A 19092-nucleotide genomic window follows, 5' to 3' on the forward strand; every position below is an offset into this window, starting at 1 on the left:
GCTTGGCCATTTAGCATGTATAATTGTACCAGCGTGTATAATTTAAGGCAGACGTATTTTTTCGAGAAGTTTAGTTAAAGACGTCATGCCTCACTCGAGGCGTCTCATATATCAAGGCTTATGAAAATGAGAAGCGCTGGGTGATGTATTGGAATGAATTTACGGCTTCGAAAATTAATTTGAGGCCGCTGGGCTGAAAGGAATTTGATGAGATCTTAAAAGTCTAGATTTAGATTTACTAAGTGGCTTTGCGACCTAATCTAAATCTGGAGTAGGAACTTTGCTAAATTTTCGCTTGAATATTAACCTACTATGCAAAAAAAACGAGGACAGAAAGAAGTATATTTCTTGACACAGATTATGAAATCATTGTAATTTGTAAATCGATCATGAAAAAGAATAAGCAGTTAAAAGCTAGTTTTGTCAATAACTTATTTAAAACTTAAACTATGCTTTAATTACATCCAAGTTTTGTGTAAAGTAAAAGTATGCCTTGTACACTGCTGTTTATGATGAGCATGATTAAGACATCCATCATCGCTCTGACATACGTTCACTGGTTACAATGAGGCATAAGCAATCCATGACTAAAAACCAGATCACAGTAGCTGCTGATTAATCCTGTTGCGCTAATCAAAATGACAATGAGTTCCTCAGGTCATGAGTGCTTCCGTACCGAAAGCGTCCGTCCATTTGTCTTCTCAAGTTGTTTCCAGACTACAGCAGTCCGCTATTATCTCGGAAACGTGGCGATTTACAGCCGAAGCTGCGGGAAATGCAGCTTGAATAGTTAGCGGTGTTATAAATTAGAATAATGTCATATAAGCGTCTGTATTAAATATCATACATCTTGTGCTACGAGTAGGTACGAGTATAGGTAAGTTAATTTGAATATGCTTTAATTTTACAGCGAATACTAATGTCAAGTAAGCAATAACAAAACTTCAAATAAATCAACAACAGAGCAGTTCTTAATAATATCTTTTAGTACCTACCCTATGAGTTTCGACAAAGTATTTTCGTCAAGGAAATAATACTAAATTAAATGATCCTATTTGACCTAACATTCCTAAATGGCGTAACATCCATAAATGAAGCTTTATTGTCAAATCTCAATTCACTGTTCTCGTTTATTTCTACAGTCAGGTGAATCGGAATACTTGCATTGGATAAGCACCGGCCCCGAGAGACGGGAAGAGTAAGAATTTCTCATTATCGGTCCACAGCTCGCGCTGGAATCTAAAGCAATATACTCTCACTGTTCATTGTCAAAGACAATGTTGTGGTTTAAAGGAATATCGCATAAAATTTACCTTCACTATACTAGTAGGTACTAAATGGTTCCATATCAGATACGTGCTCGGGGTTTTACTCAACAGTTTCTAAAGGTTAGGTTCGTTTAACACTAAATCGTTAACATCATCATTGTATCAGCCGTGGGACGTCTACTGTGGGATATATGCATGCATCCATCACTAAACATGTTTAGATAATATCTATCCTTGGTACACAGAAACAAGTTATTAACACGACAAATAATTAAGTAATTTAATTTGATTTTTACTCGTCTTGTTTAGTATTATATTTAAAGAAAGAAAGATTTGTTTTGGCTCCATAAGTACCATAATACTAAGACTTAAACTAGCACTAAAACTATGTTACTTGTTGTTATTGATCATGTAAACTATAAATAGGTAAGGGTAAAAATTACTGTAATAAATACTTAAGAGATGCCTTCAAATTGACAATTTTTTTAAATAAATTATTAAATAAGAAACTTTTGTCTCACAACAAATGCGTCTAAAGACTTGAATTAACATTTGCACGGTTAAGTAATCTACGCCGAGAAGTTGTAAGAAGTTGTGTCGTAGTGAGCTAGATAAGGAAGTTTGTGAGTTAATATGGTGTTGCCGTATTCATGGCAGTCATGTTTAAACAATGCGATGCAGCATCCCTGACTCAGTTACGGGTTAGACAATACATTTTTAAATGAATAGGTCCCACGTGGTTGTTTCAAAACTTAGAAAATATTTTCCTAAATAGTGGTATTTATAAAGATAGTAATGAAGTGCGGAATAACTTTCAGGATGACTGATTTATGCGCAAGATATTTTCTGCCTTGACACTATTCGAAATTCGCAAATTGTGCTTAAAAACAATTCAGCTTAGTTAGATTGATTATGCATGATAGAATTCTGCGATACATAGTTATGTGAGATTAGTTTATGAAAATTAAATATTTTGTGTCCAAGAATGTTGTATTCACATTTATACTAATTCAACTGTAGAACTGTAGAATACAATTTTTTTCCCAAGTATATCGGGAGTGTTGTAGGCGGAGCAAATACTCTGGGGGCAATCAACGTGATCGACTTTGCCTAGAATTGTTCCTGCTCTTCAGAATCGATTTCGTCGCGAGTAGTCATTTGTTCTTTTTGCACAGTCGTGCAGAAAATAAGTATCAGTTCCATGACTGCATTACACCACGTTTGATTTTGTAGAAGCATGTTGCTGATCATAAAGCTTTCAATATCGAATGCAAATGTGTGCAAGAAGAATTCTATGGGGAAAAGATAAGTATAAAGCATATCAGGAGGAAAGGCGGTCCTTTGCCTATATCCCAAAGGGATACAGCAGCGATAGCTTATGTTATGTTGTATAAGCACTTATGTTTGAATGTAAGGCCATCGGATGAAACAAACCGTATATACGTCTGTGATAGAAACCAATTTTGTTACTATAAAAGAGAATAATAGTATGCTTTCACAATTCGTTCTACAGACTCTAAATACATTCCCAATTCAAAATAAATGTCTTCGTATGTCTGTCCTCAACGAACAACTGTTTTATAACGATTAGCCAGTAATTTACAATTCATACTCTCAACAAAGTTTTTAAAAAACTACCACGAGAAAAAGGAGTAAATTGAGTTTGGGAAGAATAGAATCATGATTAAACCTTCAATGTTGTTTACAATGTATCAAACGTATAAGTATATTAAAATACAACTGGGCCAGGTAAAATATGGTTCGCTGGTCTATATCTATATTTGTCGGAAAACATTGACAAAGACATAACGTTAGGTCAACCGTAAACATCTCTCGAAATAAATTACAAACGTTTTTGTATAAATAAATAACATTATATAATTTTTTTTTGAATAGGTAGTACTTTTACATTATGACTTGTCTTTGAAGTGGAAATTTCAACGACTACCGATATTAGATACGCAAATGCTTGGAAATACGGAACACGTGCATAATTCGGTGACGTCTTAGTTTTAATAACATCATGGCTGCCGGCGAAGTGAGCGCTGAATGGGACATGTCACGCACAAGTCCAATAAAAATACTACCTTCACACATTTACGGAATTACCAAATTTGTTACTTATGTTTATGGAAATATTTACGCAGAAATATGATGTATATAATACAGCAACCTACCTGTACTCAGCACGCTTTTTACTTTGTTGTCATAAATAAAAAATCTAATGACTCACAAAAATAACAGAATCTTTAAATTATATTCATGAGAGAGAGAAACAGCAGTGGCAACTTATAAACTTGGTTTAAAAAGCACCTAAGCCATATTTTCGGAGAAAATAAATGTAGTAGTTTGATGCAAACAAAATAGCTCGCCATATAGCATAAGCTGGCAATAAGATATTTCGCCATGTTTTTCAACGAAAATATAATAGGGAGTTGTCAGTTCCTATTTTAATTAATTATCCAAGACATTTAACTAGGTCTGCTTTCAATATAATTTTTTTCAACCGCAACAACAAAAATCGGGAGAATGAAGAGCCCTTGGTTATCTTTTTTGTTTTCTGAAGGTAGCTTGACAATGGAGTGTTCTTCCAAAATTTGAAGTACTCTCCATCAGCCGAAGTGTCACCAATCACGTAGGTACTCAAATAAGTAGAGGGCACGAAAAATGCGTCAGATAATCAAATTTGTTGAGATTCAGACCGAATAAAAATTAACACTAGTAATTTTGAAAGAAACAAAGTGAAGCTCACGTGTTTGTTTGCTTAAATTAGGTATATGTATTTAATACTACGCTAGTAATTAGGCATACTTTACTTGCTGTGTGCGTGTGGCAGCAGTTATCTACTCCTATTTTATTTTTTATTTAGGGTAAATTCTAATCAAGCCAGCAGGATATTTGATATCTCTATCTTCGTATTGTGTATCATTGCGTTTCCGCGTTTGTTGCATCGCTTTACTCTGTGAAAGAGAATGATAGGGCCAGCATGAACTTGAATTTCTATGTTAGCCTGGCTAGAGATTGAACGTTATAATGTACCTATTGTTTGTTATAAGTATTACCCAGCACGTGGTTTGACGCACATCCACTTGAAGTACTCATTTCGAATATATCATGCATTAAAGTTTTAGAGCGGAGAATAAGAACACTAAAAACTCTAGGTATCGAAATAGCCCGTGTTTAATTGAATAAAGTTAGTTTTTTGGCAGTAAAACCAACGACTCTCCTTTCTTTCAATGTTTACCTTTAACATTGCACAGTATTTGAACCGCTAATTTGTGAAACGCAAACAACGTTATTCGTACATCCATCACCTGCGTCGAGCATCCTTTGGCAGTGAAAATAATAATGAAGACAGATGAGAACACGAAAAGAAATTATGTAAAGAAGTCGCTTTACATGTTCCGCAATTTACAATGCGAAAAATATTGACGCGAATAAATGGAATTTGTTCGCCTCGAAGGTCGAAACCAAGACGCCATTACTAGCAAACCGGTGCGCTGTCACTTTTATAAAATGGGGAATACTTTTATTTTACGTAAAAAGATGCTTTCTGCTGAGATTGTTTCACGTAAGGAACAGAATAATCGGATTTCGTTGCTATATTCAACTTTAATTGTTCTTGATGACTTTCTGTTGTTATACCGGGTAAGGCCTAGGAGCAATCAATTAAACATCCATAGATCGTACTCATCAAGCTGAATGTTACTGTAACGACTTTTAAAAATAACTAAGCTAACGCCTGATTCAACGATTTTTATTGTGGTGGGACACATATGGTGTCTAAAAGCACCAGGACGTGCATGTTTAGGTAAATCCCATCCGGCTATGCTAAAATTTTTGTCGTTTTTAGAAAATCTTCGATTATTAACTGTGTTCATGGCCATTTTTGCATCAGGTGAATGTTATTCTAATCTAGTAAACAACAATACTAATTAACTTGTTTTCTTTGTTTCAGGTGTACAGATAGCATATTTTGCAATAATAGGAACCCAAATGTTTATGATTATGCTCAGCATAATTTTGTTCTATGGGATTTATAAAGTAAGTACAAAAGTAAAAATTAACGAAGACCTGCTTGGCTTTGGCTTACCTAATCGTAATAAGAGTAGAGTAGAGATAATACACGAATATAATATACGTCTAGCAAAATGAACTAAATCGTGCGATTTCGGTAACATGATTAAGCTTGAACATTTAAGTAGAAACACGAGAAAAGATTGGCTACAGTGTAATACTAAGCACTAGATTCCCGAGCGACTAAACCCCGACTTAATATTAACTTAGAATTAGAAAAGATTTATAAGGATCTCCCATTAAACTAGCAGGTAACAATTGCGAGTAGACAGCCACTTAAGCTTGACCCCTCTCAGCCTCTCGATCCGAGGACTATAATGTATACTCTGGTAAGACCCGTTTCAAGTTATACCAGTGGTGTGACACTGCGAGCATCTTTTATGTCTAAATGTAGATTTGCAATATAGTTTCGGGCAATTGCCCGCAAACTTCTCACGATCAAAAATAATGACTGTGATGTAGTAAAACAACTAAGACTTACTTTATCGCTTTGCGATTGACATCCAAAAAACAGAGAACATTAATTAAATGGTTAATTTTTCATAAAATACAATTTTAATAAACTCTACAAACACTAAATACACTTACTTACTAATACACAAAAAAATATTAAAATGGTTAATTGCAATTTTGCCATCAATGTATGAGGTATATATTATATATTATATTATAACGCATTAAAGTTTTTTTACGGCAGTCGGATTTGTATTCTTTTATTAGCTATTTAAAAAGAGATGATTCTACTCCGAAACATGCTTGTTATATCCCTCATAATTTGCGACACTTAAACATAATGCAAAATTATTGAATGTCATTCTGGAAAGTTTAAAAAAAATCGTACCTAAATAGTTTTAGCGAAAGTCACCGAATGGAATTGAACAATAAGTCTCTCTTACGTGGTTTTTTCCCTTCTTCTATTCTGTCACAGCACAGACTCGAATGCGTGTAGGCGAAACTACATGTATGTTGTTCATGACATGATCTTACTCTACTTTTATGTAAATCCACCGAGACCGCTTCATAAAATACTTTTACATTTCAAACGCGAAGTCTTCAAAAATAAACGTCAACAAATTCCCGAGAAACTTGGCTCAGCAAAAAGCCTTTGAATTTGAATTCGGCTTTTATAATCTTTCGCTCAGATGACAAACTTAAATCTGTCACAGCTGATTATTCTTCCCATTTATAAATACTCAAGTATACTTACTAGTATAGTTTCGCCATGTCTGCCTGTCTATCTGTTTGTCTGTCTGTGGTTGAGGGACTATCAATGCTAGAAAGCTGTAATTTTGCAAATATATATAATATGTAAACTATGCCAACAAAATAGTACAATAAAAAATAAAAATACAATTTTTTTAGGGTACCTCCCATAGGCATAAAGTGGGGGTGATTTTTTTTCTCATCCAGCTCTATAGAGTGGGCTATCGTTGGATAGGTCTTTTAAAACCATTGGGGTTTGCTAAGATGATTTTTCGATTCAGTGATTCGTTTGCAAATATTCAACTTTGAAATGCAAATTTTCATTAAAATCGAGCGTCCCCCCTCTAAAATCTAAACTGGTGGGTGGAAAAATTTGAAAAAATTCAGGATGGTAGTAAGTATATCACACTTACAAGGAAAACTGTAACGGCTAAGTTTGCTTGACATTATTAGTAGTTTAAGAGTAAATAGCAGCCTAAGGTATAAAATATACCTAAACTTGGAAGATTCCGTTTAAAATACGAAATCCTTAGAAAAATATTACTTAATTTTTTCGTAATGGCTACGGAACCCTAATTCGGGCGTGTCCGACACGCTCTTGGCCGGTTTTTACTGGTAAACTACTATATGCATAGATGCCTTACATACTTTGTTAACATTAAATATATTTGTAGGAAAACGTGGCGTTTCTGGTGCCGTGGGTTGTGGGCTGTATGACCTTCATGGCGCTGGAGGTGATGGCAATGGTATACTCCAACATCCTTAGAGATCACGTCAACAGAGTAAGTGTACAAGATTTTATTATACTTGATAAGTTTATTTTTTCAATTGGCTCAGTTTTAACTTTGCAAGACAAATTTCAAGGGACTTTAAGTGATCAGGTTGACTTGGTTAAGGTTAGTTGGCTATAAATAATTGAAGATTATGCAGGGTCTATATTGGAATCCATAATATCTTTTGTCCTAGTTTCAAAATTCATAACAACTTTTGTCATAATTATCTTTTGCAATAATAACGTTTGCCATAATGTAAATGCCATAATATTTTTAGTCCCTATATTGAATATCCTAATGCTTATTTGCACTAATTTCAAAATCCATAACAACTTTTAGAATAGAATAGAATAGAATAGAAATATGTTTATTCAGCCAACACAGACAAAAAAAAGAGAAAACACATTTACAAAATTATAAAGAATACAAGAACAAACAAATAATGATGTGAAGCCGTAATGATTTTTTGCTATAATAACGTTTGCCATAATGTAAATGCTATGGCATATTTTTTGTCCTAATATTGAGTCGCAATCCTAACTTAACCTACTTTTCTAGCTGCGGTTCGTTTCTGTTGAGGTCGCAGTTCTAACCTTACCCACTTTTCAGGCTGCGGTTCGTTTCTGTAGGGGTCGCAGTTGTAACCTAACCTAACCTAACCTACTTTTCTGGCGGCGGTTCGTTTCTGTAGAAGTCGCAGTTCTAACCTAACCTAACTTACTTTTCTGGTACCGGTTCGTCACTGTTGGGGTCTCAGTTCTAACCTAATCTACTTTTCTGGCTCGCAAGTTGCTGTTTGCCAACAAGTGCTCTGTTATGGCATTTAATATTATGGATTTTAATATTATTACTCGTAAGTTTTATATCTTACTATATTAGTACAAAACATATTAGAGATTTAGAGTATTAGAACATGTGATATTATGCTTATGATTATTAGGACATAAGATTATTATGGCAAATGATCATTATGGCAAAAGTATGATATATCAAAAGTGTTGTGGCATTTGAGTTTTATATAATGGATTACGAAGGAGACCCGATTATGAAAGTACTAGATGAAAACCGGCTTCGCTCGGGTAAAATGTAGACTCATAATAATTTGTTTGAAAAATTGTTTTGCCAGTAAAGACTGTCGTACTTATAGAAAAATCTGACGTATATTCCCAGCCTTAATTATTATCACAAACACTTTAACGGCTAACCTACGTATCGGTATTTCACCAGTAGATATTTCTCCTAAATCTTATTTGCCCAAATAACTACGTAGTCAGTCCCAAACTTCTGTCACAAATGAAAATAATGATAAAAACAAAAGTACCAATCAGTTTTTAATAAATTATATACCAATTTAAAGTACATTTAATAAAAAAATAAATTTAAGTACTTAAATTATTCAAAATGACTTCCTTTGTTTTTAATACAGGCCCTTAATCGGCACAGCCAGTCGTCTATCGCAGCACGCACCATTTTCATGTCTATTTCAGCGACTGCTTTTCTTAAAGATGACTTCAGGCTCTCCAAATTTTTATGGGGTTTAGCACAGACCTTCCCCTCTAAGACCTGCCAAATTTTAAAGTCCAGAGGATTAAGGTTCGGACTGGAGGAAGGCCATCTTCGTGTCTTATAAAGTCGATTTTTTGACGGCCAAACCAGGCTTGAGTGGTCTTGGCTTTGTGTGCTGGCGCAGAATCCTGCTGGAACACAAAATTATGACCTGAAAAAGCGTGTTGGGCAGATCTTTGACATGCTTATCCAAAACCGTCTCTTGGTACACTTTCGCACTGATTTTGACCCCTTTTTCGCAAAAATGAACCTCAGTTGGCCCGTAATAAGATCAGAGAATACTCTTTAGAGCTCCTAGCGTACACTCTATCATTATGTTTATTGTACTTCTCTTCAATATCGAAAATCTTTTCGTCTGTAAAGAGGATATCACGGTGTCGATTTTTCGCGTACCGCTTTAACAACTTCCGGGATCTTTTAAACCTTATTGTTTTTAGACGGGCATTAAGTAAGTGCCCACTCTATTTTTTGTATGCTCGCAGACTAAGATCTTCGTTTAAAACCTTTTTGACGGTTTTTCTACTGACACCATCTGCAAAGCCATCAACTTCTGTTTTCGGACAGGATTTCTTGCTATGCGTGCCTTGATCGCTTTGATCACTGCTGGTGTTTGTACGGAGCGAGGCCGGCCAATTCTTTTCTTGTCCTCAACACTGGAGACTTCATTGTACCTATCAATCGTACGGTACACAAACCTAAGCGTTATATTTACATTTTTGAGCAACTTGAAAATGGTACTTGGCGAGTGCCCACAGCGGTGCAATGCTAAAACAGCTATTCGGTTTTCTTTCAACGTCCACTCCATCGTGAGAAATTGCAGCGAATGACTGTTTATTGTTTTAAAATAATTGACAAACATTCAAAAATGGAATTCAATCAAATTTTCTTAAAATCATATTTTAAATTTAAAAATAATGTGCCAGTGACAGAACTTTGGGACCGACTACGTATGTCTGTCTCATAATCAAAGAAATTAGACCTAAAGGGCCCATATAAGGTACGATCCGTCTGTACGATCGATCTGATGAAAATCGACGAATCGTACCGTGTGTGGGGCCCTTAAAAGGTCACAATGGAGAACGAAATGCAAACCTGTGACACGTGATGACGTGACACTCACGCCACTTTGATGTGATGACTTTGACATGTTTACTTCGCAACGCCATTATATATACTCAGTAATTTATTCCATTTTTTATTGAAATACTCGCTAAATCCGAATTTTCTACCTACAAGTTGTCGACTCGGAACAACGTCAACAACTGAAGATAGTTATAGTTGAAGGTAGTTGGTGATAGTTTTGAGTTTTGATAAGATCCATTCAAGTTTTCCGGCAAGACGTTTCGTTTTACACAGTCACATGAGTCACAGTTCTTTGTAATGGATACTTTTTTGGCGTAACGCACGCGATGTGTTGAAGGCGCGCTGTATCTAAGAGCTAGCTAGTATGAAACGGAACGTTTATTAACTACCCAAGATGGCGACTGCGGTTTGTTTTTCAGTGCCATTAGAATTTAACGAAATTCTCCATAATCCGAATTTTGCGGATATATGTTGTCGACTCGGATCGACTAATTTTTTACGCTCTTCAATTTGATGTGCATTTCGTTCGAGTCTACCGTACCCCTGGACGAAATTATTAATATAGATGATAATGCAAGTGAATTAAAAAAGGTTGAAAAATTAATAAATCTTTTAAGGAAAGCTTTTTATATGTGTAGGTAATCAAAATTTCTAAAAGGTTTTTGCATCTTCTTCTGCCTTGCATTGTTATTGCAACAAAGACAAAGTAAAGCTTATGCACAGATGACGAAATGATAATTTAACCAACGGATTACGGATCTCAGTAAACTCGCGTAATATTTAACATTTCACGCTATTTTTATTAGGACCAGCACTGGTATTGATTGGAACATACACTGGCAAAACTAATCAACGTTTAGCTAGCCACAACAGCTCACGTTTGACTATCACAATTGGGCAGGAAAACTTTCGCGTTCGAGTTTATCAAAATTCATATATTCACAATTTGATGTTTTATACTAAGCAAATATCGTTCAATGTTCCAGCTTCTGAACAAAGTCACCCTTGCCGCAACAAATCGTGCAACAATCCGTATATTGTTGGCAGCAAACAAGGTTAGCTACGTCTGTTTGACGTTAGTTTCATTGTGTTAGGCTGCATTCAAGTCACAAAGGCGAAATTGATTTTGACGACAACTTAGTTGCCAAACTTTGCTTGGATCTGCAGGAAATATAAATATGATAATTTGTTCAACCCGTAGAGTTAACTTGTTGTAGTTAAAGTACAACTTAAACAAAACAGAATCTAATAATTATTCATTTCGTGCCGCGTGTGCTCTTAGCATTGTATTAAATACATTATACGAATATCAATTAATAAGATATATAAAAAAAATTAAATACTGCCAAGATATTTGATCCGTACAAAGTTGCACATATAGTGTGCTACCGCGGTAATGTTTATTTTAAGGTCTGATTACCTGTCACTTTTTTTTTGAAATTCTGCCGTATTTATCCTGGTTACCTAGATTGTTGTGATTGTGAATTTCAGTTTGAACTAAGTACCTAATCAAACAACAAAATATTTTACAGTCAAATGTTATACTCATATTAAATTAATTTAAGCGCTCTCTGAAGATTTTAGTTACTTAATATGTCAGACAGTTTTTCCTTGAAATATATCTCTATAAATGATGCACCTGCGGCAAATGAACGACTCGAGTGAAACAGCATTTGGCAATTAGCGATCCCTAGAGTGCAATGAATATCCATTTACGTCCTTTTCGGTTTGAAATTTGCATCTTAATTGGATTATCTCGTTTCAATACTAGTTAAGTAAACAGTGGAAATATTTTTCACTCGAATATGTGGTTTGGGTATTCTAAGAACTAATCACATCACAAAACACAGCTGCGCTGCTAAATCCGCCTTTCAGATGCTGGTTTCATGAACGCTAAGCCTCAAAATTAAATGTTAACCTCTTCACCGCCACAAAACAAACGAAGTGCTCTGTGCGCCACAGAAAAACCAGCGACAAATTAACCCAATTTTTAATTCCATTGCAGAAGGATTAACTTCGAGTTAAATGTTGGTCATGTATAGATGACCGTGGCATAGTGAAATAGGAGAAGTATGTAAACTCCGACCCGTTAGGAGACTTAACTGCCTACTCCGGCGCAGACGCTTAGGGTTGTCGATGTCTATTTTAGATTAATTACCTACCAGCAAATAATGTTAGTACGAAAGTTAACTTAAAATTGTCTTATGTCTGTCTCGATACACAAGATTCTATGCCGCTATATTATTATTATTATTATACTAAATTTAAATATATTATTTATTAATTCGCTACAGTAACTAAATTATTACACTACACTACTAATTTACAACTATACTTATACAAAAAATACGTACTAAGTACGAGTACTTACGCGAACGTAAAAGATGATCGCAAAGCGAGCGCGAGGCGAGCGAGCTAAAATCAAAACACGGCACAGACGGCAGCGCGCAGCTGCGCGCAGCCTTGACTATAGAAAACTTAATCCTGCTTAAACTATCAGTGTGTGCGTGCGGCGGGTGCGTGCGTACCGGCGCCCACACATTTAAGCCGCGCGATGTACTTTTGTTTGTAGTGAACTTACTTCTACTATTTTACTATGACCGTGGCGTGTGAGTCATTTCATAGGCTGTCACGACTGGATGAAACTGGCGGTGAACAGGTTAAGCTTCCATTTAACAGGACTAGACTGGTTTTGATTTGTGGTTTTATTTGTAATAAGTCATCGTTGTACTATTTTTTGTGGCAATAAATGGTATCTTATCTTATCTGTATGCATCCACAGTGAAAGCACAAAACAGAGGTTAGGAACAGAACTCAATCTACGTACAAAGTGCGCTCGAGCAACGCACACATAGACACTGCTCACGGACACGATATCTCGGGCCGGTTGGGACCAGTGCCAGCGCGAGTGCCATCCGCTTGAGACAGCTTTTGTGCAATAATGGAGAATGCGAATTTATTACACTTTAAAACATAATAATCGTCGCAAGATATTTTCTGTGACAAATTTGTTATATTATTATAACAATGACATTAACATTAAAATTTTTTAGTTATTAATTTATACTTCAATTCTTTCCGTTTCATTCAAACAATAAATCAAACAACTAGGTACGGGTGCCACTACCACGATAGTTTTTTGTACGTAAGTCATAGTTGACAACCCTAGAGCGACCGCCGAGCGTAGGCATGAAAAGTGAAGTACATACATGAGATTGACTTTTGTAGGTACCTACTTATCTGTTTTGTGGTGAAATACCCGAATCGCTACCTATTGGTCCAAGGTTTCTGCTGGAAAGCCATCAAAACGGTGGCAAACGAAACACAAGAATATTAAGATGTCGGGATGACAAGGCCCTCGATACGAGCGAGTGGCTGAAAGAAGGATAGACCTTTACTCAGCAATAATGGGAGATTGTAGTCACGCTAAGAGTCAATAATAGCAAATTCTCCAGAAATGACGTGTTATAAATAGAATAGAGAGAGACCAACATCTACGGCTAACGTATCGACAGTAGGTACAGTTAAAAAAATGTTATTAACAAAGCGGCGGCGGTAGATATAACCAAAGGTCACCGTTAATTGTTTTGAAGTTTCATACGAATGTAAAAGTGATTATGAAGTCACGGTCCCAGCCACTGAACCGGGTGTAATACCAGCTTTGTTATAAGGGTTGACGCGAAAACTTCACCATAGAAATTTCCACACTAAAGCGCCTATTGTTTGACATCAAGGAGCACGTTTTAAGAAATGTTTAAGCTGCATATTTTGTTAGAATTTCACACGATGGTATTTAGACTAGTTGATAAATATTGAATGCGTTTACAAAATAACTGAGAGAGGCAAAAAAAAACCGGCCCAGAGCGTGTCGGACACGCCCGAAATAGGGTTATAAGGTTCCGTAGCCATTACGAAAAAATTAAGTACCTAATACTTTTCTAAGGATTTCGTATTTTGCACGGAATATTCCAAGTTTAGGTATAGTTTATACCTTAGGCTGCTACTCTTAAACTAGTGAAAATTCTCAAGAAAACTTAAGCGTTATAGTTTTTCTTGTAAGTTTGATATACTTAACTACCATCCTGATTTTTTTAAATTTTTCCACCCACCGGTTTAGATTTTAGAGGAGGAGGGGAGGGGGCGCTCGATTTTAATGAAAATTTGCACTTTAAAGTTGAATATTTTGCAAACGAATCACTGAATCGAAAAATCGTTTTAGCAACCCCCTAATGGTTTTAAAAGACCTATCCAACGATATCCCACACTACAAGGTTGGATGAGAAAAAAAATCACCCCAACTTTACGTCTATGGGAGGTACTCTAAAAAAAATTGTTTATGAATTTTTATTGTACCATTTTGTCGGCATAGTTTACATATATATTCGTGCAAAATCACAGCTTTCTAGCATTGATAGATTGATAGTCCCTGAGTGAAGCCGCGGACGGACAGACATACAGACAGACAGACAGAGAGACATGGCGAAACTATAAGGGTTACGTTTTTGCCATTTTGGCTACGGAACCCTAAAAATCGAATTGTAAATATTGTTATGGTTATGGATGCAATGAGTATCTTAGATCAACTACAATACATTCAAGATGGACGTTGCTCAATACTACGTATCTGCACATTCTGCCTATCCTGCGCGTTTGGCCCCTAGCTTCCCTGCGTCAGGATTCTGTTATCTCACAAAAACATCGCATTAACCCCGAGTGAATTTATCTCACCTGGATATCCGGGTATTAGTCGTAAGGGTCCGGAGATAACGGACCACTAAATTGCAATAGGCAAAGTCTTTAACTATAGAACAATGAAATTGGAATTCATAATATCGTACTCGTAAATTACTATAGGTACTTCGTTTTTTTAGCATTAGAAAAAGGGTGAACAATCTTGACAAGTCTTTTTATTGAAAAACGTTTTGAAAAAAAAAAATAGTAGGTAACTATCATTTATGATACTAAAACCTTGTATCTTGTTAGTGCATGTTGGGCCTCAGTAGGTACGAATGCAGCCCACACTCGTGCACACTTTTGCAGGTGGTAGGACCTTGTGCGAGGTCCGCCCGGATTGCTACCACCATCTTGCTCGCTAATCCTGCCGTGAAACAGCAGTGCTTGCACTGTTGTGTTTCGGCGTGGAGAGTAAGACAGCCGGTGAAATTACTGGCACTTGAGGTATCCCATCTTAGGCCTCTAGGTTGGCAACGCATCTGCAATCCCCCTGGTGTTGCAGGTGTCTATGGGCGGCGGTGATCTCTTATCATCAGGAGACCCACTTGCTCATTTTCCATACAGTTGAATAAAAAAAAAAAACACTCACGCACACACTAACACATGCACTGGCGATTGTTGACGGTTTCTTCTTTTTTGTTTATATTTGTATACCTGTTAATATCTTTGTTCTATAATGATAAAAATACGGCTTATTTCCCGTTTATTTCCAATTATGTCTTTAAATTGCACTCCAGGTTCTCAAGATACAGGCTCAGCCTAGTTTGAGGACCGCCAGATATTTCATTGTTATTGTTGTATAATTCATGTCTGATTGTTTTAAGCGATTGTTTTTATTATATTACTAGCTTTTACCCGCGCTTCGCACGCGTAAACTATTCGGTCTGGTAGTTGCAATTTGAAACTTTCGGGATTTTACAAAATTCCTCTGGAAATTTCAAAATCATATCGTGATCTTCATTGAGGTTGTTTGTGAATAACTGTACAAATTCAAGACTCTAAACCCAGTGCCAAAATTAAAAAAAAAATCCCTACCCAAATTCAAATTCATATCATTTATTCAGTAAATAGGCCGCAATGGGCACTTTTACACGTCATTTTTTTAAATACCAGCACTTTCGGAAAGACCATCATTGCCAAGAGAATGCGCCGCAAGAAGCTTGGCAGAAAGTCATTTTTTCAAAATAAAATAAGTACAAATAAAATATTTAAAACTACAGTAAGTAACAATTAAAGAAAAAATACAAAAAAATAATAACAATAATACACGGATGTATGGGGTCCCTTAGTTACAAAACTATCCCGTGGAAATATCGGGATAAAAAGTAGCGTATGTGTTATTCCAGACGTCGGCTACCTAGGTAATACCAAATTTCATGCCTTCTAAGCCCAGCGGTTGTTATTTCGAGATTTTATCCTATCCGTGGAATATCGGAATAAAAGTACCTATGTGTTATTGCAGAGGTCCGCTACCTACATACCAAATTTCATGGCTCTAAGCCAGTGGTTGTTATTTCGAGATTTTATCCGTTATCCCGTGGGAATATCGGGTCTTAAAGTCACTTAAGTGTTATTCCAGATGTCAGTTACCTACATACCAAATTTCATGCTCTAAGCCCAGCGGTTATTATTTCGAGATTTTATCCCTATCCCGTGGGAATATCGGAATAAATAGTACCTATGTGTTATTTCAGAGGTTCAGCTACCTACACACTAAATTCATGGCTCTAAGCCCAGCGGTTGTTATTTCAAGCTTTTATCCCTAGGTATCCGTGGAATATCGAGTCAAAAAGTTGCCTATGTGTTATTTTCAGACATCCAACTACCTTATACCAAATTTCATGACTCTAAACCAGCGGTTGTTATTTTCGAGATTTTATCCCTATCCCGTGGGATATCGGAATAAAAGTAGCCTATGTGTTATTCCAGAGGTCCAGCTACCTACATACTAAATTTCATGGCTCAAAGCCCAGCGGTTGTTATTTTAAGATTTTATCCCTAGGTATCCCGTGGAATATCGGGTCAAAAAGTCACCTATGTTTTATTCCAGACGTCCAACTACCTACACACCAAATTTCATGACTCTAAGCCTAGCGGTTGTTATTTCGAGATTTTATCCCTATCCCGTGGGAATATCGGATAAAAAGTATCCTATGTTTTAATCTGGTTATAAACTAATTTCCGCCAAATTTCATCCAAATCCGTCCAGCCGTTTAAGCGTGAAAAAGTAACAAACATACTCACTCACTCACTCACTCACAAAACTTCACATTTATAATATTATTATTATTATTATTAAAAGCATGTACGTAAATGATCATATTATGTCCTTGCTAATTGTTAAATTTTTGTTGTGACTTATTTTTCAAAAGTGTTTTTTTTAATAAAAAGACACGTCAAGATCGCTCACCTTCTTTCTAATGCTATAAAAACGGAGTATACCTATAAGAAGGAGAAGGTTTTTCGGCTGCGCTGATAGGGATTCGAACTCGCATATCCTGGCTGCACCGAGTGCCCTATCAACTGGATCACGGTGTCAATTTTCTAATTGCTTGCATATTGGCTTATGCCAGTTCTGGGGAAGTGGAGCCAGGTCTTTTAGCTGGTGAGAGCGGGTTTTAACTAGAGATCTCTAACCGTTTTTTTTAAAGTTTTTACAGGTTTTTTAACCGGCATTGTCTGGGCTCACACTACCTGTAGTCCCGACTACACACCCCCATATCCTATAAAGCACCTCGTATCTCCTCATTTTAAAACTTATAACAAGTAAACAAAGGGAAAGACCTAGTGTATTTGGCCTTTAAAGCAACTCTACCCAAAAAAACTGCATTTAAATAAAAAAACCGGCCAAGAGCGTGTCGGACACGCCCAAAATAGGGTTCCGTAGCCATTACGAAAAAATTAAGTAGTATTTTTCTTAGATTTTTTTTTTAATTTTTGAATGGATTATTTTGTCGGCATAGTTTATATATATATCCGTGCAAAATTACAGCTTTCTAGCATTGATAGTCCCTGAGCAAAGCCGCGGACGGACATACAGAGAGACAGTCAGACATGGCGAAACTATAAGGGTTCCATTTTTGCCATTTTGGCTCCGGAACCCTAAAACCGCATTCAAATCGGTTCACAAGTTTAAGAGCTACGGTGCCACAGATAGACACACACACAGACAGACAGACAGACAGACAGACACACATAGCGGTCAAACCCTCTTTTAGAGCACAATGTTACAGAAGATGTTTTACTTTTATTGTGCCATTATTACTGCCATTGTAAACTTGTGAAAACATATGACCCCAATAAAAGAAAAATGGCGCTGTGATGTCGTGTAATACATTAAACGTCAAAAGTATTGTTTCCTAAAATAAAGGTAGCAAGATACCCTTTCTCTGACGAACCTTATATAACAACAGGGGACGGTGATACTATTATGATATGCTAAAAGAGTAGAGACAAAACGCTCTGCAGTGCTGGGCGCGCCTGACACACCCACAAAGGCTAAATTGAACCAATTATGGAAACGTTTTTAAAAGTGCCTTCCAGCCTTTCTTTGTACATTTTCTCGTTAAATTTTGGTGACTGGGTAAAACAACGCTCATTTTAACTGTAGACCTATAAAAATAAATGTATATTATAATAAATAATATCTACCTGAGGCTTGCTTCTTTGTAGGGTAGATTGCTGGATAAAAATAATAGATAAAAAATATAAAGATAAAGCTCATCAAAGTTCGGGAGTGGGATCCCATGACGCTACTGCTTAGTTAAGTGTACATAGTTGTGATGTCAAACGGCACTTTAACCGGCTAAATGTCCATATTTTTTTATTGAATTGACAAAAGAAAAAATACATGTTCAATATTTTCCGATAATATTTTCGATAACGGTCGAACTAAATAGATTTTTCTAGGGAACTATACCATTGTACTGCTTTCCATATAGCCATGAGGCAACTCGGTCTGGAACTCCTTTCGTCAAAGTTCGCGAATAGCTATTAAATACATAAAATAGCACAACCAGCGTCCCGTGATTACTCTGAGGCTCGGTTAGTCTTCAGGGATCCTCATTACAAATTTAGTCTATGTATTACATGGTCTGCGGGCGTATCGTATTTGCAACTTTAAAATAAATGTATACCTTTGAAATGTATTCCTTAGTTTAGAGATTGCACTTCAAAGAAACAGTTTCGCCCTAATTTATAAAAGTTACAGATTGATTATAAATGAACTAGCTATTGATAGCTATGAAATTAATAAATAAATTTTGGTCCTTTTTGATTGATCGTTTTTTCTTTTCCTTGTAACCCTCTGAAATGCAATATACATTGGTAAGTGTAAGATTCATGTTTATTAAGTAAACCTGGGAGTGCGTTAGAGTCGAACGGCTGTG

General features: G+C 36.2%; 1 protein-coding gene across 2 annotated transcripts in view; it reads left to right on the forward strand.

Annotated features, from left to right (window-relative positions):
- The window catches only part of LOC141441537 (uncharacterized), a 285632-nt gene that overhangs the window by 256458 nt on the left and 10082 nt on the right, over positions 1-19092 (forward strand). For both annotated transcript variants that reach the window (XM_074106314.1, XM_074106306.1), the window contains exons 4-5: positions 5227-5312; positions 7223-7330. In XM_074106314.1, the coding sequence (XP_073962415.1) occupies positions 5227-5312; positions 7223-7330 (194 nt within the window). The remainder of the gene's footprint in view (positions 1-5226; positions 5313-7222; positions 7331-19092) is intronic.

The sequence above is a fragment of the Choristoneura fumiferana genome, chromosome 2 (assembly GCF_025370935.1).
Source record: "Choristoneura fumiferana chromosome 2, NRCan_CFum_1, whole genome shotgun sequence".
NCBI lineage: Eukaryota > Metazoa > Arthropoda > Insecta > Lepidoptera > Tortricidae > Choristoneura > Choristoneura fumiferana.